The sequence below is a fragment of the Hippocampus guttulatus genome, chromosome 10, assembly GCF_054856545.1.
Source record: "Hippocampus guttulatus isolate MCC_2025c chromosome 10, RoL_Hgut_1.0, whole genome shotgun sequence".
In the NCBI taxonomy this organism is placed as follows: domain Eukaryota; kingdom Metazoa; phylum Chordata; class Actinopteri; order Syngnathiformes; family Syngnathidae; genus Hippocampus; species Hippocampus guttulatus.
Genome location: NC_141270.1, coordinates 8872629 through 8896111, shown reverse-complemented (window position 1 = coordinate 8896111; position 23483 = coordinate 8872629). Strand labels below are relative to the sequence as shown.

The window sequence follows — 23483 nt, the reverse complement described above, 5'->3', positions numbered from 1 at the left end:
AGGGGACTCGTTTGCAACACGTAAGATTCCACACCAGAATATTTACATGATTTGTTAGCAACAGACTTCAAACACGTTCAGCCACTAACTCTTGTGAAGACATTGTCAATGTGTAAATGGTGTCTATGAACTGAGAAGATAAACTTGGTTCCCTCTTTTTCCTGATAAGAAAACATGTTTATATTTGAGTGAGGCATTGATTTGTGGATGGCACACCAGGCGCAGATGAAAATGGACATTCGCTATTTGAGGAAATACGATCCAAACCAACTTCTCAGGTGCATGAAGAAATGGCAGTCGGTCGTGTGCATCGAGGTTTCCATTTATTTATTTGCTTGAGTGCCTTACTTTAAAAGAAACAAATTATGGTTTCGTCCAGGATGTGTCCATTATTTAGGCATCTTTCGGAGCTCAGCCAGAACCCAAATGGCCAGCGAGAGCAGCGCCACGGATCCAGACTGGTGAGTCGCTGCCAGTGGGGTGGGCACATACAGTAACAGGGTACTAATCCCCAGTGCAACCTGAGGAACGAGGGAACAGATGAAAACTGTTCCGAGTCCCCGTGCGATCAACTTGCTATGTGCGAGCCTACCTGTCCGTATGCCATCGCTGTGAGGAGGCTGATGGCTATCTTGGCTCTCCTGGGCAGCAACATCCTTCTGGAGAACAGATACAGTCCAGTGATGGCCGTCAAAGAGGATATTCCCTGGACAAAAAGAAAAATCAACATTTTATGAGGTAAGCAAGCAAACCTGAGATTCTCCCTGTGAATTGTGTGACATACTAAGATTCTGTGATCAAACTGCACTGTTGTGGGGTTCTCAAAAAAGTTCTTGAGGGTGGGAGAGAAGGCCAGCAGGTCATCAGGGACCCAGCGTTCTCCCATCTTAGGGAAGGAGTTATACACCAGGCCAGCGTCCAAACCGGCCACAAAAGCACCTGTAAACATTATTAGTGGTTTATTAAGTACAGTGCTACTTCTTTTCAGGTCATTACAAAGGAAATGCAAAAACAAACTAGGTGCAATGCCCCCAAAAAATTTCGTTTAGGGATGCAGGAGCTAAAACTAGTTTGTTGGTATTTTTTAATTTTCCGCTCTTTTTAAGATGCTCTTTGTTTTTATTTTTAAATGCAAACATGTTTTACTTGATTTTAAGAGTTTTTTTGGGGGGGTCAAAAGACATCAATAAAGATTGCTCAAATCCTAGTTATTATTTATTTTTTTGTCAAATAGTTATGACAAAATATTTGGTGCTGAATTACCATTTATAATGCAATATTATGAGCTTCCACACCTAAGCTTGAAGACATTTCCCTTAACTGGACCTTTAAGAACACCCCACCCCATTAAAAAAATAAAATAAAAAAACTGACCCCAGTAAATACTGTTCATAGAGGTAGGCTCTATCGTTCAAATGATAAGCTGGAACAAATAGCACTTCTCTCCAAAGCTGACCTGAAAGAGCTGTGAGGAAGACCAGTCCACCTGTTCCTTTGGCAAACCTCCGAAGCTGCATGAGGCGTTTGGTTTCTGCCAACTTGTGAAGAAGGCCGAAAAAAACCTGATTATTATTATGAACAAATAAATGTGAAGTCGTGGATGTACATAAGATGGTACCTTGTGAGCAGGCAGCAGTAGGGTAAGGCCAGTCCACAGACTGGCACAGTAAAGGAGTAAGGCAGAGCCAAGATGAGCGCTTAGTCGATACTGGCTAACTCTTGGGATGTCGTGTGACTCTGGCTTCTCCTCCAGGCCACTTTTGACCATGTACCAACCCAACAGGCCCTGACAAGATAGAGACAGGCACGCACACAACTTCTGTGAACACATCTGTCATTGTAATTAATAGCCTGACATGCAACTCACCTGAAAGAAGACAAATCCACAGAGCCCAAGCACTTTGCCCTTCATGGAGCGGGTGAAGTAGCCTCTCCTCCAGAAGTACACGGTGGGGAGGATGTAGGCCAGTCCCACCAACCTGCCCCACATTCGATGACCCCACTCCATGTAGAAGATGAACTTAAACTCCGGCAGAGTCATGTTATGGTTCATTCTGAGAGGACAAAAAGATGCCATACGCTTGCAGAACCTCCAAAAGTTGAACAATCTGAAGTTCAAGCCACATTTTCAAGGAAAATCTACCTCAACAGTCAAAACAACCACCCTCCTGAATATCTCAAGAAATGACACTTTTTGTGTTTGTGTGATGATAATCTTAAAACCGGATATCAACCTTACGATATCCTGGCAGTTTAGAACAATATGAGCAGAATAATTTGATATTTATGGATTGCATACATTTCCCATGCAGATATTCTCTTCAATAGCACATAGTTGTACTCATAATGGTAAATGTATAAATGAAATGGCTGGTTACGTGTGCTTGTATTAATTTGTGTTTGCTATTTTTGCTATGTTTTGTGTGTGTGTGTTGCATACATCACAGCACTGTTTATTGTATTTTTACTTCTTAGAAGGGTGTTAAAGAACAGAAGACAGAATCTTACATCTTGAATTCAGGAAATTGCTGGTATTTGGAAAACTCTGTTTCCCATTCTTCCTGCGATTGTGGGGGTTTCATCTCTCGCACCAGATGCCAGTCAACCATGGACAGGCCGGATTCGGTTAATCTGATTGATACAACAGATACATTAATCATCAAATGAAAGGTAGCGACACACAGATGACAACCATTAACTTAGTTTTTTACCGTGTGACGCCACCCAGTACAACAGCACCAACAACAAGACCGCTGCAGCCAAGTAACCAGCGACCGACTATCCTGTTTGTGGCTGCATTGGGAACACTGACGGCTGCAGAGGGCGAGGACGAAGCCCCTGCCTCGGCTGCAATTGTGCTGTGACTCCTTCTCGCAAGCCACTGTCGTAACTGTGCACCCTGTCCATGACACATTATGTATAGAGACATTTTGCGTTATTCTGAGCTGTATATGGTTTACAAGTAAATACCCCCCCCCCCCTCACGCACACAAACGCACACAAACTGTGTGACACACATGGTTTAGCATCCCTTTAAAAATCGTATAACGTTAATTGAAAATTTGCCAGTGAGAAAAAAACGTAACTGAATACGTTTGATAATGTCTAATGTCAAGTACACAAACTAATATTTCTTGCACAGAATTTGACCTTTTCCACACTTCTGAGCTAACTAGGCTAGCAGTTAGCTCAAAGATATGATACAGTACTCACTTTACTGAGTTGAATTCCTCCCCCGGCTCGTTTACATCCATTTAATAACGTTGTTCTTACTAGAGCTAGTAACATGATTTTCCTCCTAACGTCTACCAAAGTAAAACAAGCTCGCCACAGTTGAAATGTTATGACAGCATTTAAACAAGCATGTTGCAAAACGTCAGGTTCAACTTTCAACTCTGAACTCGTGACGTCACCACATGGCTAGTGATTTTTTTAAAACTTAATTTAAATAAAAGCTATGTTAAAAATATCCAAAGTGTTACAATTTTAAAAATAGTGAAGGTTTACTTTTTTTTTTTTTTTGCGAAACCCCCGTGGTTGGGTGTCTTTGTTTTGTTATAGAGCGTACCCCGTATAAGCGGTTCCACTCTCGCCGTAGACTTTAACATGTTCCCTCACTCTAGCCGCCCAACCGTGTATACATTAAAATTAACGCCCCGGAAGAGCTAGCGATCGTTGGCCACACACACCCCAACTGTCTGAACTATCAGCCACAGTATTAGAATGTTCGCTTGACAGGTAGCTGTAAAAAATGAAATCCCTTATTAGAGGTAAGAAATTAACGATAGTCTCTTTGTGTCCCTGTCCGTGTGTCTGTCCAGAGAGTCATTATGGGAGAGAGCTTTCTAATGGAGGTCTGTGTGGACTCCGTGGAGTCTGCCGTCAATGCGGAGCGAGGAGGTTGGTAGTAGTAGTTCGTGCAGTGCTTCAATCTCGTTTCGAAACAATCACATGGCATTCTTAGAAACCGTAGTACATTACTAAGAGTAGTTCCACTTGAACGTTGAGATTAAAGTAAAGAAGAGAACATACAAAATTACAGTATTTGTATGCAAACACACTTTGATGCACTAAATATAAATTAAACAATCAAATGCAAAACTGAAGCGTGGCCTTGTTTCACTCTGCTGTGCAAATTACTTCCATTGCGTGTAGTTTTAATCTGAGGAAAAGTGGTACACGGAATCGATAGATGGATTGCATGTTGGTACCTGCCTAATTGTGTCGTCTTCTGTCAGGTGCTGGTCGGCTTGAGCTGTGTTGTAGCCTTGTGGAAGGAGGGCTCACTCCCAGTCTTGGTGAGCACATTCTGGTGGGACAAACAATCGTCAATTGTCTAGTAAATGTACTTTTAAATCTACTCACAGGCCTGCTGCAGATTGTTAAAAGATGTGTCAAAATCCCAGTCTATGTGATGATTCGTCCCCGTGGCGGTGACTTCCTTTACTCTGACCATGAAGTGGAGGTGATGATGAAAGACATGGAGGTGATGAAAAACCATGGGGCTGATGGATTTGTGCTGGGAGCCTTGACGGAAGATGGACAGGTGGATGCAGAGCTCTGTATGGAGTTTCTGGGTAGTGTAAACCTGTGTAATTTACTGTATCATTTAATTTATTATACATTGTATAACTAGCACCCATCCTCGAGATGATGGTGAGCCGGGTTTGACACTCATATTTGTATCTATGGACAGTTTAGAGTCTTCACCTAAACAGAGAGAAAATAGGCTGACTTGACATAGGAATGTGAACACTGACATTTGAACCCCAAACCTCTGAACAGTCCAGCAGATGTTTTAACCACTATTCCAGTGGTTCTTAAACTTTTTAAATACATTTTAATAGTCCAGTTTTCTCTTTTTCTCTCTAGCTGCTGCTCGTCCTTTAACTGTCACCTTCCACCGAGGTACTCTACTCAAATGCATATTTCGCCTGCCAATATTTTTGACCACATTAAAAAAAAAAAATTCAGACAGAAACCAAATATTGATTCACTGTATTTTGCGATCTCCAGCTTTTGACATGGTCCGTGATGCAGCGGTTGCCTTGGAAACGCTGGTGTCGATAGGTTTCCAGCGTGTGCTGACCAGTGGCTGTGACAGCTCTGCACTGGAGGGTCTCCCACTCATTAAGCGCCTCATAGAGCAAGTATGTATGAATTCATCTGCAGTGGAGCCTCAAGGGCTGACTCACTGGTAGACCTCTATCAGAAAAATAATGGTAATAGAATGAATCTGTTACTGATTTAAACTGTCACACTCAGCCCTCATTCCATCAATTTTCTTTTGCGCTTGACCTTTAAAAACTTGGATGTTACCCTATCTTTGTTTCTGCGCAAACTTTTATCCACTGTGTTAAAAACATTTCCAAAACTGGACAGAGTCTGCCTGTTTTGCTCTTGTTTGGTCTTCCTAAAAGAAGCATTTGCTAAATGTTGATGAAATTCTGAATTGTATGCACGCAACTTTTGAGGATCCACTGCACAATACCTGCATCTTAACTTGTGACTCTATGCTCCTCCAGGCTAAAGGTAGAATTACCATCATGCCAGGTTGGTGTTTTGTTTTTGCTAGTGTGAATAGTTTCTATGACTTAAAAAAATAAATAAATCAACTTTGGTCTTTAATCTTTGTAATACAGGGGGTGGCATCACAGAGAGAAATCTGCAAAGAATTTTAGAAGGGTCCGGCGCTCAAGAGTTCCACTGCTCTGCTCGCTCCAGCAGAGATTCTGCAATGAAATTCAGGTTTGTTTGTATGGCTGTCAGTTAAAGGGGAAGTTTGCAGTTCTAAAAGCGCTTTATTTTAGCCTCACTTGAATGAATATATACCCTCCCAACTGAGTCTCAGACCAAAGCCGCACCCCTCACTGACATGCATGTGTGATTCTCAAAAATGGCGACTCCTAATGGCATGAGCTTATAAACGTGTGTAGTATTGATAAATAGTCACAGAGGACGCAGCCCAACTCAATAAAACTGCTAGCAGAACTGAGCTAGTATTAGCCGTGTAAACAAACTGATGTTACCTGATATTAGCTGCTACATTGGTAGTGTGACTTATTAGGAACACTATTAGAATAACACTGAATGTTATTTGTGTCAAGTTTTAGTTTTTGGAATGTATAATCAATTTTTTAAAACATCAATAAAAGACATGTTTAGTAGCAGTTTAGCCAATTTTGCGTAATTTTCTGACTATTCAGCAGCCCGAGGTCCCTTCAGTCTACTTCAGTTTGCAAGAGAGACAAATATTATTAGTTTTTTTTTCCAACTTATCATTTTACTAATGTGCTACTGTTTGGTTTATACTGACAAAATAAAAAAAAATGACTAGTGTTTCTTTTACCCTGCAGGAACAGCTGCGTGACAATGGGAGCTTCTCTCACGGCTCCAGAGTACAGCCTGAAGGTGGCAGATGTGAGCAAAGTACGCGCTTTTAATGCTATCGCCAAAAATACCCTATGAATTGAAAGTGGAAAGTTATGGCTGATAACTAAATCAATACGTCCAAAGTTATTTATTCAAATTATTAATTCCAATATAAGTTGATCTTTCCCAAATGTTAAGAAATATTTGTTTATCGTCATTCAGACACATCGAAAAAAAAATAATGACATGACATACAATTATTTATACCCTCGCCAAATATGCAATTATAGTGGGTCTGTTTGTGGGGGTTTTTTGTGAATTTTTATGAGTGTGGCAGACAACTGTAAGATTGGTTTAAGGGAAAAAAGTGGTGCTTTCAATTTTGTCAAAACTTGGCATGTTAAAAACTCCAAATTTATTCTTTCTCCAGACAGGCATAGCATGCACCATTGATTAGATGTACTGTAAGTGAATAATAAAAAATAAATTCTGCATGTATTTGTTTACATGTCTATGTATGCATCCATATCATGCTCCGCCCCCTGAGTTTTTGCTACTTATGTCATTTTCATCTAAAAGTTGGATTTGCTAAATTAAAATTCTTTCTCACAATTTGGGAGTTTTGGGGCTGAAGTGTATGTTTTTTTGTGTGTTTTTGTATGAGAAACCCCACCTATTTACAGAAGCTTGCTCTTGTTGGAAGATGAGCTGAAACTGATCTTTTTATTGTGTTTTTCATGACAAAAGTCACAGGACTGTGCATTTTTTTCTGATGTCAATTAAAGTTGCTGCGTTTTAGACATTTGTCATGTATCTGTTAGACCACCCATCCATCCATCTTAGACCAAAAAACAAAATAAAATCAATGTAAGATAAAGACATATGTAAATACTTAAAGGCCATTGTAAATTTCTTACTCTCTCGTGATAGCAAACAAATACCTCAATATACAGGTATGGGAGATTGACAGTCCATTTTGATGTTATGTTCTTGTAAGTGTAAGCATTCACAGTACACATTATATTAGGGCTGCACAACACATGAATAAGTGGGCGATGACACACTCAACCTGATCACACTCTTACATGCAAGGCAAGATGGCGTGAAAAGTGGCAAACGGTGCCGCAACTCTTGAGCGAGGCGGTGAGGCTCAAGGACACCTGGACAGTCAAGCCCAAGGCCTTATAGATGAGCTCCTCAGCTTTTATCTCAAAGACAGTTCATTTTAAAAGTTGAGGAATCATGAACTTTAAACACTGAACTTTGTATACTATCCTGAGCATTACAGTCCAATGACACGCTGTAGGCACTTTTGAGTCTTTATAGATTTTGATATGGACTTGCTTTACACAGAGATGTTAATGATTTGTTCAAGTGAAATGACTCAAACTGAGCAGAAGAACTACAATTACTGTATAGGTGTTTTAGTTTGGTATTGTCCATGTAAGCATTAAGTGGCTTTCAGGACTCGATTAGAGAACATCTGGTACTCGCAGCCCAACATTCTTCTGCATTTTCATCATGTTGTGGCCTACTTAGATATTTGCATAAGTATACACAGTGTGTACAAATAATCTCAATTTGCCACCATTTTAAAAATGGATTGCTAGGCCTGTGTGATTTTTTTTAACCAAATTAAGCTATTACTACAAATTCTTATTCTTTGCCATTAACCAAATATCTTGTTGTTTTTACCTTGCCCTTTGTGTGGTCAATATCAGGGGATGTTGTTAATATTTGTCAAGTGGCATGTGAAGTCCTTCGACAGTCAGCCACTGATGTAAGCCGATAGTCATACCGGTAATTTAGAGGACATGTTTATTACTGTTTTATTATGCGCTGTTATGTCATTGTGGACTTTGTTTTTTTTTTTTTTACTTCACATGTCCATTGAGTCTGCACGTGCATTCTGAGTCTGCGTTGTGGGCCATGTTGCGTTGTCGAGTACAGTATATAATCATTAACCTCAGGTCCATCCCCGGTTCATTCCTGTGCTGTTACTCCACAGCTGAGTTCACATCTATGATGGCATGCACGTGTGTGTCAAATAGTCGCGAGGATTTGTTTGAGGTTGTCCTCTCCTAAATAGAGTGACACAGCAAAGCATCTGTGTTCCATTAACATGAAAATAACCACATGGAAGAACATGGCTACAACAGAAAAGAATGTGTACACCACCGCAACATTTTGTTTCACTCATTCTTAAAAAAACAAAAAGATAATCTTAGCCTGCGACATGGATTTTGAAAACAGAAAAAGTGTTTGGGCCAAACAGTCGACATCGCTCTCTTTCTCTCATTTTTTGACTATGTCTTTTCTTTGTTTGTATTTACAGACTTTACGTGGCCGTGAAGAAGTGAGTTGGATTGCATGGCTTCTCGAGTTTAATCTGATGACAGTTCCTAAAATGTTTTTGTCGTGCAGGGAGGTGGGGAAGACAACAGGAAAAGGGGGGCTTTAATGAGCTCATTCCCCACCCTTTCTCTGAAACATTTTCCATTTTGGGGAGAATGCTTTCCAGGGATACATCTCTCTCTCTCTTTCTCTGCCCCCCCCCCCCTTTCATTCGCTTTCTGTCTTTCTCTTTTCATGCAGCTGTCTCTTTGAACAGTTGAACTTTAGACACGTTTGTGAGTGGAGCAGTGTCTGTGGACTCTGGTGCAAGCTGGATTCTCTCAACAATGACTGCAGTGATTTAGTGTTGTCCTTCGCTCCAAAAGAGACTGATGCTTGTGTGTATGTCTTTGAAGACAACCAGGAGGATAATCATCTGACCGAATCGTTGTTCTCGTGAATCTCTTCTTATCGCTTTTCACGATCACACGTTTTGCCTTCAGTTTCAAAAGACTCATGGCTCAAAGTCCCTCCTTCATCATATCCTGCCATTGTCATCCCGTGGGCGGACAGGCAAGAGTGAGGAGCTCTTGAGGGGAGCCAGAGGGACAGAGGCATCAAAAGTTGACCGGTCCGCTAAGATTTGCCCGAGGGCATCCCTGAGGACCATGTGTGCCGCCGTCCTGGACGAGTACTGTGGTTCTGTCTTCTGGGTGAGTGTGACTGGCTTCATGTCACCGCACAACAGTTTTTTGTTTACCTACGATGGAGTAATTGTCATGTTCGGTTGTCGTACATGGAAAAATAGATCTGAGTTGGATCACCATCGGGGAACGTTTTTGTGATGTCAATGGTGGAAAGACAAACAAATATGATAACCATAGGACTTTGTTAAAGTCTTTCTATCAATTGCATACACAAATTGTTTTTACTCTACCTATCAGATGCTAATGTAAATAAACATTACACACTCATCTCCAGGCCACAGTATCACACAAACCATTTTTTGTCTTGTTGTCAGTGTCGAGTCAGTTGCTGTGCTTTATTTTATTACATGGTGGTTCACTTGTACAATTCAGAATGTTAACATTTTACTTAAAACATTACATGTATGATCCATGATAATGGCAGTTTGAGCCCATTTAAAATGAAATACGGTATTTTGTTTATATTATCTACTTTTAATCATTAGTATTATTGGGTGTTTTTCCTTTTGCTGACTTGACGTTTGTGTTACAATATCAATAAAACTACCCATATTTGTTCTAAAAATATATTTTGTTGGTTTGTCTTCCCCAAATATTTTATTTTCAAAAAATGACTTAGCAATTACACTATGTGGCATACAAAATGAATCGATTATATTTCTAACCATTTTTGTAATTTGAACATTCGGCAAGCCCCCTCACTGCCCATCTTTAAAACCCCCCTCAAAACTCACTTGGATTCTTTGGCATTTGACTCAGCATGACTCAGATCTGATTTGAGTTTTACTGTTTGGTGCCTTCTACAATCTTTGTTACTGATTCATTGCTTTATTGTTGTATATATGTTAGTTGCTCCATGTACAGCACTTTGTATGCAGCGATGGCTGTTTGAAAGTGCTCTATAAATACGCCTTGAGTTGATTTTATCCGCGAAGCATTGCATTAATTACAACAAATTATTGAATCAGGCAGTTCATAATCAAATTTTATGAAATAATGTGCGCACAAAAGATAAAAAACAATGCAGTGAATATTAGTTTTTTTCATGCACCTTTGGGATTTGATATTAATTTCAGTAAGCATATGAGAGGACAATAAATGCTGTTAGGTAAGCAATGACTCAGCATGTCTGATAACTTGTGGCAAGTTTGTAGTAGAATATGAAGAGCTTTAGTAGGATGATTAATCAACTCTTTAGTTATATTTGTTTTTTAGTGTAATTAAGTAAGTCAAAACAACTTTTTATTGATAAAATATACTTCATCAAAATGACTTCATCCCTGTAAAACTATGACATTTATCGCAAGTGAAAAATGTTTTTTTTGCAAAAGCATACAACATAATTCTCATAGGAGTCTGACTACTTTTCCGATGGTCGTTTTTCTTAGACATATATGATTTTCCACAAAATATACAGTATGTAAACATGCAATACTTTTCCAAAAATACAGTACATAATTTTACCCTTGAAAATATGAAAAAAATTACAAAATGCACGACCAAAAAGCCTTTATTCTTTCATATTTGTTTTCATTTTCTTTAAACTTCTCACGTGATTATGTTTTATGACATTGAAGCTTGCCTGTATGCTTATCCAAAATGCGTGCAGAACCGAATCTGGAAGAATATTGTTTGCATTTTGAGACAAAACACAGTATGATTTTGTAATTGGGAACAATGCACAGTTACAGATTTCACAGAAAATGCTGTACAATTGCAAATTACAATTGCTGTCATGAAGATTCACAAAAATCGCAGTACACTCTTTGTTGACAGTGATAAATAAGGATGTTTTGCCGACCGTTACTTATCCAGGGATGGCAGTTGAGAACAGATTGTCATTTGCAATGCTGACTCAGCTGTGATATGATTGATGACTTAACTGGAACCATCTTATTATTTGTTTCATTTCTGTTTTTTTCTTTTAAACAACACTTAATATCCAGAGTTTTGGCCTTCAGTTGAAGAAGTAGCTCATTTTTATTCATGTCATGCTGCAGAACTCTTCATATGTGGAGAGAGAAGATCCAGATCTGCCAGTATGTTTGGAGCAGACAGTGCTGGTGTGGATCCCATTGGGCTTCCTGTGGCTGTGTGCCCCGTGGCACCTGCTGACTCTCTGCAGGAGAACAAAAGACACAAGATGCCTGTCCAGACTCTATACCTGCAAACAGGTCATATCACACTCATCTGTATTTTTCAAATAAAAACGTGCACCTCCAGTCCAGGTGTGATGAAGATGGATTGCTGCAAATGAAAATCAAATAAATATATCACTATACATGAATTGCAGTTTATCTTTAAGATTTGTATGAGTAGCATTGTTGGTTTCATTCTGGTTTTGCATCATGCCTTTTATGCCCTCAGGTTGTCGCTTCCCTGCTGTTCCTGACTGCCATAGCAGGCCTGGCCATCACATTAGCGGAGGACTTTGGTCCGAGCCAAGACGTGCCTAAAGCAGAAAGGAATCCTACTGTGTACTATACAAACCCCATCATTTATGCTGTGTCATGGGTATGTGTGGTAATTTAGCCCAACTCTGGCTTTTGTCTTGGAGAGATGATGTGTGCTTACATCCTGTCCTCCCTTTGTGATTTTATTTATTTATTTATTTTTAGGTCATGGTCCTGCTGTGCCAAGAAGGGTTAAGACGAAGTGGAGCAATAGATTCTGCCACTCTTTTCATTTTTTGGCTCCTCGCGGCTTTCTGTGATGTTTTCCCTCTGCAGACCGTCATACGAGCGGCACTCAGACAGGTAAGAATTGACAGCGCAACCAACCGGTCATCACTCAGCCCTGTCGTTGTTGGTCAAACCCTGTTTTTAAATTCCATATTGGCCACCAGGGAGAGATTGTCGACCTCCCCCGATTCTGCCTTGTGTGCATTTCATTTGGCCTGGAAGTGATAGCCCTCATCCTCTCAGGTTTGGCGGACATCTCTCCAGATGCCAGGGAGGTTGTGAAAAAGGTATATGATGGGTGAAGTGTTTCTATTTCCCATCTTTTTTTCTTTTTTTTGTCCTACACATTCCCAACCTTTATCTTTCCTCGACAGAATCCAGAGGCAGGTGCACCATTTTTGAACAGAATCACTTTCAACTGGTTTAATAGGTAATCCTGCATAACCAAGAACAAATATTATACTTTAATGTGCAAACGTCCAAAGGGTACCATGATGTGTTTTTAACACTTCTCTATTGATCACATATGTTGGTAATTATTTCTCTATTTATCAGATTACAGTAATAAAACACACTAAAAAAATACAGTTAAGAAAGGCATGAGACTGCATGATAACCACTCTGTGCCTTAATTAATTGCGGAATGTGGCCCACGTAAAGAACAAGCGTCTCAAATAGACACCACACTTTCGTCTTCTTTGATCTAATAATACCATGCCTCAATAAGTTGCCAGGTGGACAATGTCCCACCTCAAATAAACGTATCCTTTTTACCCTTTTAACTCTAATAGACAGGTGCCTCAGTTCATCTTTATGTCATCCACTTGAAGAAATAAGTGTCAAACCTCAAACAGATGGCATATTTTACCCTTGCCGCTCAACTACTAAGTGCCTCGGTTAATCGCCAGCTGCATTATTCCACATGAAAAAATATTGCCTGAACTCAAAAAGACACCAGTCCCCTTGCCCCTTCACTCTAATTCACAGGCAACAAAAGAACCTGTATCCTGCATGTTTTACATTTTTCCCTCTTCCAACACACCTGATTCAAATTGAAAGCCTATTCAAACACGAAAGCTGGTGACCCAAGACCTTTGCACTTTACTGTCCTTAATGAACACAAGCTCATCCTGCCTTGCACTCCTCAGTATGGCGATAAAAGGGTACCGGCAACCCGTGGTTCAGGAGGACATGTGGGCCTTGAATGAGGAGGACGCCACGGGTTACATCAGCCAGCACTTCCAGCACTTCATGCAGACAGAGTTTGCCGCAGCTCGGCAGCGCTACCAGAAAAAGCTGGCCAAAAAACAAAACAAGCAACCCCATAGTGAAACATTTCAAAATGGACTCTCCAGCGGCCTGGGGAAAGGCATTAGTCAGGACGTGTTGATGATGGTGAGAAAAATCATACACAGTACCCCAACGCTGTCGATGTTTCTTGCACTGCAAACTGATTTCATGTATTGATTCTGTGCATGCAGCCGTATTCATTCATTTTATGAGTCTGTGCTCCCATTCTTTTTCTTCAGGAGGATAGAGTCAAGAAAGAAGATGAAAAAGCAAAGAAAAGCAAGAAAAAGAAGGAAGAAGAAAACTATCCCACCTCATGGCTCATACCCACCATCTACAAGACATTTAAAGGGATTTTGCTTGAGTCGGCCTTCTTCAAACTTCTACAGGACCTTCTCTCTTTTGTCAGTCCTCAGCTGCTAAAGTAAGTCAAATTTGAGCAGAATGATTATGAGCATTTCCGAATGACCGTTACTGATCACATGCCTGAAGATTTTTTTTTAATTATTATTTTGGAAGTAACTTTGACTATATTGTTGATGACCGGGATTTTGGGTCAGTGTGATTCAACGTCCCCTTGCCTCTGTGTCTTCCCAGGTTGATGATCACTTTCACTCAAGACAAAAGTAGTTATACATGGGAAGGTTATCTATACGCGGTGTTGCTTCTGGCGGTGGCCCTACTGCAGTCTCTCTTCCTGCAGCAGTATTTCCAGCGCTGCTTCGTGCTGGGAATGAAGGTCCGGACTGCTATCATGGCTGCCGTTTACAAAAAGGTAAAAAACAAAATAGAGTCCATGAGAAAGCATGCTGTTACACAATCTACAAAGCTCGGGGTCCTTGGCTTTCAGATCAAATTTCAGAATGAAACCAAAATACCAATAAACTCAAAATTTTGCCGAACCAGTGATGTGACATTCCCTCTCTTATCTATTTCTTCTTGCGCAGTCACACTCCCCCCTCCCCCCATTTCAGTGCACGTTCTGGGTCATAGTGGCGTATCAATAAATCACTACTGTACATGTTACTCAGCAGAATATTTGTAGGTTACACAGGAGCGAGTGGGTTTGATGCAAAAAGCGAATATAGCTGGGTCGTGATAGGTCGAGAGCCAAAGGGTGGATTTCAAGACAGCAACTCAGCTAAAAGAAAATAGCTGAGCCATAAAAGCCCTAGTAGCCTCGTGTAAAATACCTGAGATGAGGTTTTCAAGTTGACAGCAGAGGGCAGTGTTTCCCTTCTTGGTTGGGCTGGCCACTCAATGTGGAGTGTTGGTCCACTGGCAGCATCTGACGCGACTATCTGCAGCGGTCGCTTCCAGATCCTGTTTGACACCTCCCAATAGCAGGATGTCAATATCAGTTATTAGGTATCATCAGGGTCTTATGATGTCAAAATGTGAATCGCATTATCATAAGGAGAGTTGAAATTTATTCTTCCAGTCATGATGCCTCTTGACACATTTCAGCTCACAGTCAGCTCATACCGAAACACTGAACAGTTGGACATGCGCATTCAAAAGTCCAATTTAATTCACTTGTAAAGGTTGCTGTACATTTTCTGTGTGTTCTAAAGTTTCTGAAAATCGAATAGCTCTAATTTATTTTTGAGTTATGTACATTTTGTTCTGTTTAAATATGTTACAGCCATGATATGATTATGTGCATGATTTCTTCAAGGCACTGGTGGTGTCTAATGACACTCGTAAAGAGTCCACGGTCGGCGAAACGGTGAACCTGATGTCTGCTGATGCCCAGCGCTTCAATGACGTGACGAACTTCATCCACCTGCTATGGTCCTGCCCCCTGCAGATCGCCCTGTCCATTGTGTTCCTTTGGCAGGAGCTCGGACCTTCAGTGTTGGCTGGACTTTTGGTCATGATTCTCATGGTGCCAATTAATGGACTGCTGGCCACCAAGGCTAGAAAATTCCAGGTCATAAACGAATGCAGAAATGTCATAACGTGGCACATTTTTACAGACGTACTTCATATTTTGCTCAGGTGTATTTCTACCTTCACTACCGGTACATACTTTCCTCTCTGATTTACATCATCTCCTTTCAGATTGAGAACATGAAATTCAAAGACAAGAGACTGAAAATCATGAATGAAATACTCAACGGGATGAAGGTGAGCTTTTTCTGTCTCCACTGAATTCATGAACTTACAATCAGTGGCAAAACTTTTATCATCACTACCTCTCAGCTACGGCACTCAATGAGGTGATCATTGACGAGCAAAAAACCGTCAGAGTAGTGAGCTAAAGACATTTTTGTACACGAGGGACGTAAGTACACACTCAGGGTACTCTATGTATTTTAAGAGAGAAAAAGCACAAAGTTAAGGAAGCTGGCCAATGGCAGGAAGACATTCTAATAAGGAAAAATAAGCATCCAAAATAAAACAGGAAATCGAAAAACAATAGGTACATCCTTCGATCAAAACCTTCTGAGCTTGAGAGACTCTTAACCCGGAGGACCTTCTTTTGTGCGACCACAACATTTTCTGTGTACTTAAGCTGGTAGGAAACCTTTCTTCACTCAAGGCCAATTAAATTGTTAGATTTCTGAGAAAAAAAAATTACCGTGCCACAAACAAACATTGATGATTGTAAATATATCCTGAGATCCTCTCCACATCTGGCCTACTTATTAATTTCCTCATTGTTCTTCTGTTAGATTCTGAAGCTGTATGCATGGGAGCCATCCTTCCAAGCTCAGGTTCAAGGAATCAGAGGCCAAGAACTCAACGTCATGAAGAAGTTTGCTTACCTCACGTCTGTCTCCACATTCATTTTCAGCTGTGCTCCAGCTCTGGTCAGTCCTGTCGATGTGCCACATTTGAGCAGAGGGACAAAAGAATATTGTTTGTGTCAGCTTTTCACACACTGTCTGTGTTCCAGGTGTCTTTGGCCACCTTTGCTGTGTTTGTAGTCGCCAGCTCAGACAACGTGTTGACCGCTGAGAAGGCGTTCACTGCCATCTCTCTCTTCAACATCCTTCGATTCCCTCTGGCCATGCTGCCCATGCTCATCGCTGGTATTGTGCAAGTAAGGACACAAAGTCATATGACGCATTCAGACATAACGCGTCTGTCCTGAAAGGCTCATTTTGTCTTTTTGCAATGTAGACAACGGTGTCCAGAAAGCGTCTTGAAAAGTTTTTGGGAGGTGAAGACCTTGAAAGTGATGTCGTGCGCCATGACCCCAGCTTCGGTATGTTCATGCTTTTCTGAGAATCAGTATTGCCTTCTTCTTGGCATAGGTACAATGAATCTATCCCATGTGTCTTCTAGGCTCTGCTGTTAATGTTTGCAATGGTTCCTTTTCATGGGAAAAAGATGGCGAGCCCCAACTTAAAAAGTATAAGTTTTGCGATAAACACATTCACAACACACTCATAATGCCTCACTGCTGTACTTTTGAATGAACGTTCTCGCCTCGTGTTTAAATCCCAGTGTCAATTTGGACATCAAGCCGGGTCGGCTGGTCGCAGTCGTGGGAGCTGTCGGCTCGGGCAAGTCCTCTCTGATGTCATCCATTCTGGGAGAAATGCATAGTACCAAAGGCTTCATTAACATTCAGGTGACATCTTCTGTTTTTCGTTTGCAAAATTGGTTCTTATTGTAGTTCCACAAAATTTAGTTCATCTCTTTTTTTGATCTGAAACACCAAATGAAGAAACAATTGACGGTATAATTAAAAAGATGCACACAGTATCGCTAACATTTCCAGCTACCCGTAGGTAAACTCCAAAATATCATTGATTGCAGTCATGGAACCAAAATTCGGACCCAGGAAAATGAGTCGCCGGCCAGGGTGGCTGATTGCAGTAGTCTTATTCTGTCTTTAAAATGTTACAGTTTAATACTACTCATGTTTTAACATAAGTCAGAATATCATGTCATCATGATGAATTGCACTGCACGTACAGTAAATGTGAAATATGAGTGTAAAAAGTGACGCTATTATGTAATAGAACGTGTCGGTTTCCGTTTTGATTTATTATTATTTGAATCAACCTTATTGAATTATTATTGAATGACCATATTATTTGCAAGTCGCATCTAAAGTCTGCAGACCTCGTTGAATGTTTTTATCCTTGTGTGCCATTTTGATCAAATTCTTAAAGCACTGCTACCTGTTGCGTTGCATGGCAATACTGTGCTGTGTACTTCCGTACAGGCCGACTTTTAAGTTCTTTCATATTTAACATGAAATTGTTAGAAAAATAAAACTTTGAGAGGACATAAACAATGGAATCAGATATTTTTAAGTAAACTGAACCATTCATTCTTTTCCAGGGTTCACTTGCCTTTGTACCACAGCAAGCATGGATCCAAAATGCCACCCTGAGGGATAACATCATGTTTGGCTCTCCCCTTGAGGAGAAGCGATATCAAGAAGTCATCCAGGCCTGTGCCCTGGCTCCGGATCTGGAGCTTCTCCCTGGGAGTGACATGACTGAGATTGGAGAGAAAGTAAGAACAGCGCTCGAGTCACGAAGAAAAAATAAAAAAATATATTTATTGTGGTTTTTGCTCTGTGTTTGGGCATGTCATGTGGACACATTTGATGTGTGTGTTGTTTATGGAGCTTTTTAGATTGACAAAGCACACCAAAACGCAGTATGGCATCACATTAAAAAGTGACTTTTTAAAATGTGTTTGATCGTGCATCGATTTGTTCTATTGTTCTTTCTTTGTTTTGTAATAGGGCATCAACCTGTCAGGTGGTCAGAAACAGCGCGTGAGCTTGGCCAGGGCAGCGTACAGTCAGGCTGACATTTATCTGCTGGATGACCCTTTGTCTGCCGTGGACTCTCACGTGGGGAAGCACCTTTTTGAAAAAGTGATTGGACCTAAGGGAATACTTAAAGACAAGGTCTGTGCATGCATCGTTTGCCAAAACAACTGTCATTTGTCATCTGTATGGAATGAAGTAATCACTTTGCTTTTTAAAAAAATTAATGGCAACGAAAAGTGTTGTACTGTTATGTTCAACCAGAGATTGTGGATTGAAAGCCATTCCAATTGTTGATACTGTATAGGTATTGTTCTAGTTTTTACGATGAATCAACTCCTGAAACCCTGTGCGTGTTTTTGTTTATGTAGACACGTATTCTAGTGACTCATGGAGTGAGCTTCCTGCCTCATGTGGATGAAATTGTAGTCCTGGTCGACGGAGTGGTTTCTGAGGTTGGATCTTACAACAGTCTGCGTGCTAGCAAAGGCGCCTTTTCCGAATTTCTGGACACGTACGCCAAAGAGCAGAATAATAAAAATACCGACAAGTCTGAGTCAGGTAATTCAATCTTTCTGTCACAATGTAAAGTATAGTCTGCCTGTCTGTTTTAGTTACATCCTATCATTGTCTCTCCAGATGAAAATAATCAATTCTATTAATGTTTTACTAATTTTAAGAATTAAATGTCATGAAAGTCTTAAAAGTGAAATGATTTTTAACAGATATGCATTGTTAAAGGCCAAAAAGAACAATAAATGACCATTTTATGCATTGTAAAGTAACGCGTGCTTCTTCCACAGAGCATGGGCACGGTGTTGCTGATGAGGACCTGGTCCCAGAGGGAGATGACACCCAACCTGACTCCCCATTAGAAGACACTGTCACTGCAACTCTAAAAAGGGGGAACAGCATCCGCCGCAGCCAGCGCAACAGCAGGTATAGGATGACAATGGAGAAGTGGATGACAAAATATATGATTGGGTAAGTGAGACTGCTTTGTTCCATTGTAGTTTCAGAGCAAGAAACGACTCCAAGAGGAAATCTGGAAATGTCGAAGAAATAAACAAAGGCCAAAGGCTAATCGAGAAGGAAGCTATGGAAACAGGACAGGTAGTCTCAATTCTTTTTCAAATCAATTCAGTCACCCAAATACAGCAAGAAATGGCATTATGTGTATCTAAATGTCTCACTTTCATGTCCAGGTAAAATTTTCAGTCTACCTCCAGTACCTGCGGTCCATGGGCTGGGGATATACTGCCGCAGTCTTCCTGGTGTACTTCATCCAGAACATTGCATTCATTGGCCAGAATATCTGGCTCAGTGACTGGACAAATGATGCAGCGGAGTACTACAACATGACATACCCTGCAGAAAAGAGAGACACCAGGGTGGGAGTCTTTGGCGCTCTGGGAGTGATTCAGGGTAACCGTTACAAGTACAATGGATTGTTTTGAATTGGATGTTTCATGATGCAGTATTTTACAAATATATGAAATTCTCTTCTTGGCAGGCTTATTTGTGTTCCTTGGTACTCTTCTTCTCGCCAATGCCTCCGTTGCAGCATCTCGAATCCTGCATTCAAGGCTGCTCGACAACATACTGCGTGCGCCAATGCTTTTCTTTGACACCACGCCCATTGGGAGGGTTGTCAACCGCTTTGCAAAGGTCAGGCCGATTCTAAAGTTGTAGGATCCACCTAGTTAAAAACGGTGGTCTTAATAATGTTTCTTCTCTTAGAGTCTCTTAGAGAACATTTCCTCTATGTTTGTCCAATAGGATATATTTACAATAGATGAGGCCATCCCACAATCCTTCCGCTCTTGGATCTTGTGTCTGTTGGGGGTTCTGGGGACACTTTTTGTCATCTGCCTGGCCACTCCCTTCTTCACCATTGTCATCATTCCCCTGGCGGTGATTTACTTCTTTGTCCAGGTGAGAAGAGCAAATGTGCAGAAACAGGTTACTGTAATAATTCAAACTTCAACAAAGACTTTAACTGCATCCTTTTAAGCATCACGAGCATGCTTTCATGCCATGATTTGTATTTTATTTTAGTGAAAGATATACAGTAATATGGTTTCTGAAATAATGTCAAATTTGGATTTGTGTTTTCTGTTTTTCAATGTTTTTTTTTAAAAATCTCTTTACACCTTCATCCAGCGCTTCTATGTTGCGACATCAAGGCAGCTACGCCGGCTCGACTCAGTGTCTCGCTCTCCCATTTATTCCCACTTTGGCGAGACTGTGTCAGGCCTGTCTGTGATAAGAGCGTACGGCCATCAAGAAAGGTTCCTCCAGCACAATGAAGCCACCATGGATGAAAACCTAAAGACCGTCTACCCGTGGATAGTGTCAAACAGGTCAGAGAGCGAAATGACTCATTTTTCCACTGATGGGTGTCATTAAATGGAGAGGCCCTTTTTCATGTTTGTTCCCTGGACAGATGGTTGGCAATTCGTTTGGAGTTTGTAGGGAATCTGGTGGTGTTTTTTGCTGCCCTGCTTGCGGTTATTTCCAGAGATGGTCTGGACAGCGGCATGGTTGGCCTTTCCATATCCTACTCCCTTAACGTAAGTCACGCTCTGATAAGATAAGATAAGAAAACCTTTATTAGTCTCGCAGTGGAGAAATTCATGATGATGGTGTCGGTGGTGGTGATGGGACCAAGCAGTTATGATGTGAGTTTTGTTTCTCATGCGGGAATTGTAGGTAACCCAAACCCTGAACTGGCTTGTTCGGATGACGTCAGAGCTGGAGACCAATATTGTCGCTGTGGAGAGAGTGAGTGAATACAGCATCATTGAAAATGAGGTATGTCAACATAAAAGCACTTTAGCAGACACTGACAATATCCCACACTTTATTGATTGAAACTGTTGTTGCCGGAAATGCAGGTTTTGCTTATTTGAAATTTAAAAAAAAAAAAGGTGAGTTAGCGTATATAATGTAACATAATCTGACCACTATATTTTTCTACTCCATCATGTAGTGTGGCACAATGGCATTCATTGTCTGGACACTCAGTGTGGACTTAGTGACTTAACCCTTCACCTTTTTATTTTATTTTATTTACATTTTACGGGGGCGGCCCGGTAGTCCAGTGGTTAGCACGTCGACTTCACAGTGCAGAGGTACCGGGTTCAATTCCAGCTCCGGCCTCCCTGTGTGGAGTTTGCATGTTCTCCCCGGGCCTGCGTGGGTTTTCTCCGGGTACTCCGGTTTCCTCCCACATTCCAAAAACATGCATGGCAGGCTGATTGAACTCTCTAGCATTGTCCCTAGGTGTGAATGTGAGCGTGGATGGTTGTTTGTCTCTGTGTGCCCTGCGATTGGCTGGCAACCGGTTCAGGGTGTCCCCCGCCTACTGCCCGGAGACAGCTGGGATAGGCTCCAGCATCCCCCGCGACCCTAGTGAGGATTAAGCGGTTCGGAAAATGGATGGATGGATACATTTTACGTGTTTTGCTGATGAATAAAAGTATGGACAGCATGTAGTACACAAGAATTAATAAAGAGTATTAAGATGGATTTTTTTAACACTCATTTTAATTTCACTTGCCTTCAGTTGTAATAAACCGGGAGCATTGTTTGATATTATTAGAAAACGCATACAAATAAATCCCTCCACCCTGTACACATATCATTTAATGTGATATTTCCGTAACCATAGGCCCAGTGGGTAACTGACACTCGGCCAGCAAAGGAGTGGCCTGATGCAGGAAGACTGCAGTTTGAAAACTACAAGGTCCGTTATCGACCCGGTTTGGATCTGGTGCTGCACGGCATCTCCTGTGATATTAGCTCTACTGAGAAGGTTTGCTCGTGGATATAATTTTGAACATAATCTACTTCTGGATTTACTTATTTTATCACACTGTATTTACTCAAAGCTTTCTTCGCATTCAGATTGGAATTGTGGGTCGCACAGGAGCTGGGAAATCCAGCTTGACCAACTGTTTGTTCCGAATCATCGAAGCTGCTGAGGGTCGTATCCTCATAGACGGTGTTGATATTTCCAAAATAGGTCTACATGATCTAAGAAACAACCTCACTATCATACCACAGGTACACACAATCCCAAGATGACACTATAAAATGATACAGAGCACTGATTTCTTCGACCCTGTGCAGGATCCAGTGTTGTTTTCCGGAACCTTGAGAATGAACCTGGATCCCTTTGATAGATCCAGTGATGAGGACCTCTGGAAAGTGCTGGAGCTCTCCCATCTTAAGGAGTATGTGGCAGGGCTGCCGGAGGGATTGCAGCATGAGGTTGCAGAAGGAGGAGAGAACCTGAGGTGGGTATTGGCTAAGTGCATATCCTCTTGAATACACATTCTAGCAGAGTTCAACTGTGTACTATTTGCTCAGGTGGCACACAATTTTAGTCGTGTTTTGCACAAAAAACAAATAAATAAAAATAATAATCGGGTGTGGTTGACTTTCTAATTTCAGAGGCTTTACTGTATGAATGAATGAATGCCTGAATTAATTGATTCATTAATCTTAGTTTCGGTAACACCTTCTAGTTATCCTTGGATTCCAATGCTACGAGTGTGCCTACAAGCTAGACTTTGACGATACTTTGTTTGTGTGCCACACCTCAACACACTTAGTGTTGGACAACGGCAGCTGCTGTGTCTGGCCCGCGCACTGCTCAGGAAGTCCCGCATATTAATTCTGGATGAGGCCACGGCAGCTGTGGACCTGGAGACAGACAACCTGATCCAAACGACCATCAGGAAAGAGTTTGCACACTGTACCGTTCTCACCATCGCACACCGCCTGCACAGCATCATGGACAGTTCGAGGTTGGTTCTTTTCAACTTTGCTTATGCTACATGTGGCCTAGAAGTGTGCGGCTCATTACTGTTTCCTTGTCCACAGGGTGATGGTGCTCGATGCTGGTAGGATAGTGGAGTTTGATTCGCCAAATAATCTCCTTGAAAAACAAGGTCATTTCTATGCCATGGCAAAGGATGCTGGGATAACACAAGCAGAAATTACAAGTCTTTGATGTGAATGTATTTTAAAACAAAAGATTGCTTAAATTGGCTTTGAAGTTTCATTTTTTTTATGTTGTACTGTGCATTGACAGAAACGTTTTTGTATTCATCATAAACACAATCATACATGTAAATAATTCTATATACACTGTATACAGAAAACAAATATGAATAAATGTGTTTTCTCAACTCCTGCTTGGTTGTTTTACATGAAATCTTGCCAGAGATAAATTTTTCACTTTAACTTGTTAGCCTACACGTACAGTATTTGGAATATGTTTAATGTGTTGGTAAATGTTGTTCTTGTTACTGTATTTGCGATTGCGATCACTAGTTTACTAGTTCGGTT

General features: G+C 41.0%; 3 protein-coding genes across 5 annotated transcripts; 2 read left to right on the top strand and 1 right to left on the bottom strand.

Moving 5' to 3' along the window:
• Window positions 1–306: 306 nt before the first annotated feature.
• On the bottom strand, window positions 307–3407 carry cox15 (cytochrome c oxidase assembly factor COX15). The gene is made up of 9 exons (XM_086122622.1): window positions 3214–3407; window positions 2712–2899; window positions 2509–2631; window positions 1868–2054; window positions 1619–1786; window positions 1457–1538; window positions 785–939; window positions 593–706; window positions 307–521 (listed from the first exon to the last, which is right to left on the bottom strand). The coding sequence occupies exons 1-9, from the start codon at window positions 3286–3288 to the stop codon at window positions 390–392; spliced, it is 1224 nt and encodes a 407-aa protein (XP_085978748.1). The 5' UTR covers window positions 3289–3407; the 3' UTR covers window positions 307–389.
• Window positions 3408–3543: 136 nt separating this feature from the next.
• cutc (cutC copper transporter homolog (E. coli)) lies at window positions 3544–7170 on the top strand. Of its 2 annotated transcripts, XM_086122628.1 has the most exons (9): window positions 3544–3738; window positions 3822–3900; window positions 4239–4298; window positions 4368–4577; window positions 4873–4908; window positions 5017–5150; window positions 5526–5553; window positions 5643–5748; window positions 6357–7170. In XM_086122628.1, the coding sequence occupies exons 2-9, from the start codon at window positions 3831–3833 to the stop codon at window positions 6466–6468; spliced, it is 756 nt and encodes a 251-aa protein (XP_085978754.1). In that variant the 5' UTR covers window positions 3544–3738; window positions 3822–3830; the 3' UTR covers window positions 6469–7170. The 2 variants fall into 2 exon arrangements, with proteins under 2 accessions (XP_085978754.1, XP_085978755.1); XM_086122629.1 differs by lacking the exon at window positions 3544–3738 and having other exon boundaries at window positions 3745–3900.
• A 115-nt stretch (window positions 7171–7285) lies between these two features.
• Window positions 7286–23323, top strand: abcc2 (ATP binding cassette subfamily C member 2). Of its 2 annotated transcripts, XM_086122621.1 has the most exons (32): window positions 7286–9419; window positions 11414–11587; window positions 11781–11927; window positions 12032–12169; window positions 12259–12381; window positions 12469–12524; window positions 13243–13489; window positions 13624–13808; window positions 13982–14159; window positions 15063–15317; window positions 15449–15514; window positions 16063–16200; window positions 16287–16433; window positions 16514–16598; window positions 16679–16745; window positions 16841–16967; window positions 17687–17863; window positions 18099–18266; window positions 18497–18686; window positions 18929–19064; window positions 19139–19238; window positions 19331–19550; window positions 19639–19793; window positions 19905–20060; window positions 20289–20488; window positions 20572–20698; window positions 20838–20939; window positions 21799–21942; window positions 22035–22193; window positions 22260–22426; window positions 22745–22939; window positions 23016–23323. In XM_086122621.1, the coding sequence occupies exons 1-32, from the start codon at window positions 9375–9377 to the stop codon at window positions 23143–23145; spliced, it is 4704 nt and encodes a 1567-aa protein (XP_085978747.1). In that variant the 5' UTR covers window positions 7286–9374; the 3' UTR covers window positions 23146–23323. The 2 variants fall into 2 exon arrangements, 1 of the variants encoding a protein (XP_085978747.1); XR_015102121.1 differs by lacking the exon at window positions 23016–23323 and having other exon boundaries at window positions 22313–22426; window positions 22745–22761.
• The last annotated feature ends 160 nt before the right edge of the window (window positions 23324–23483 follow it).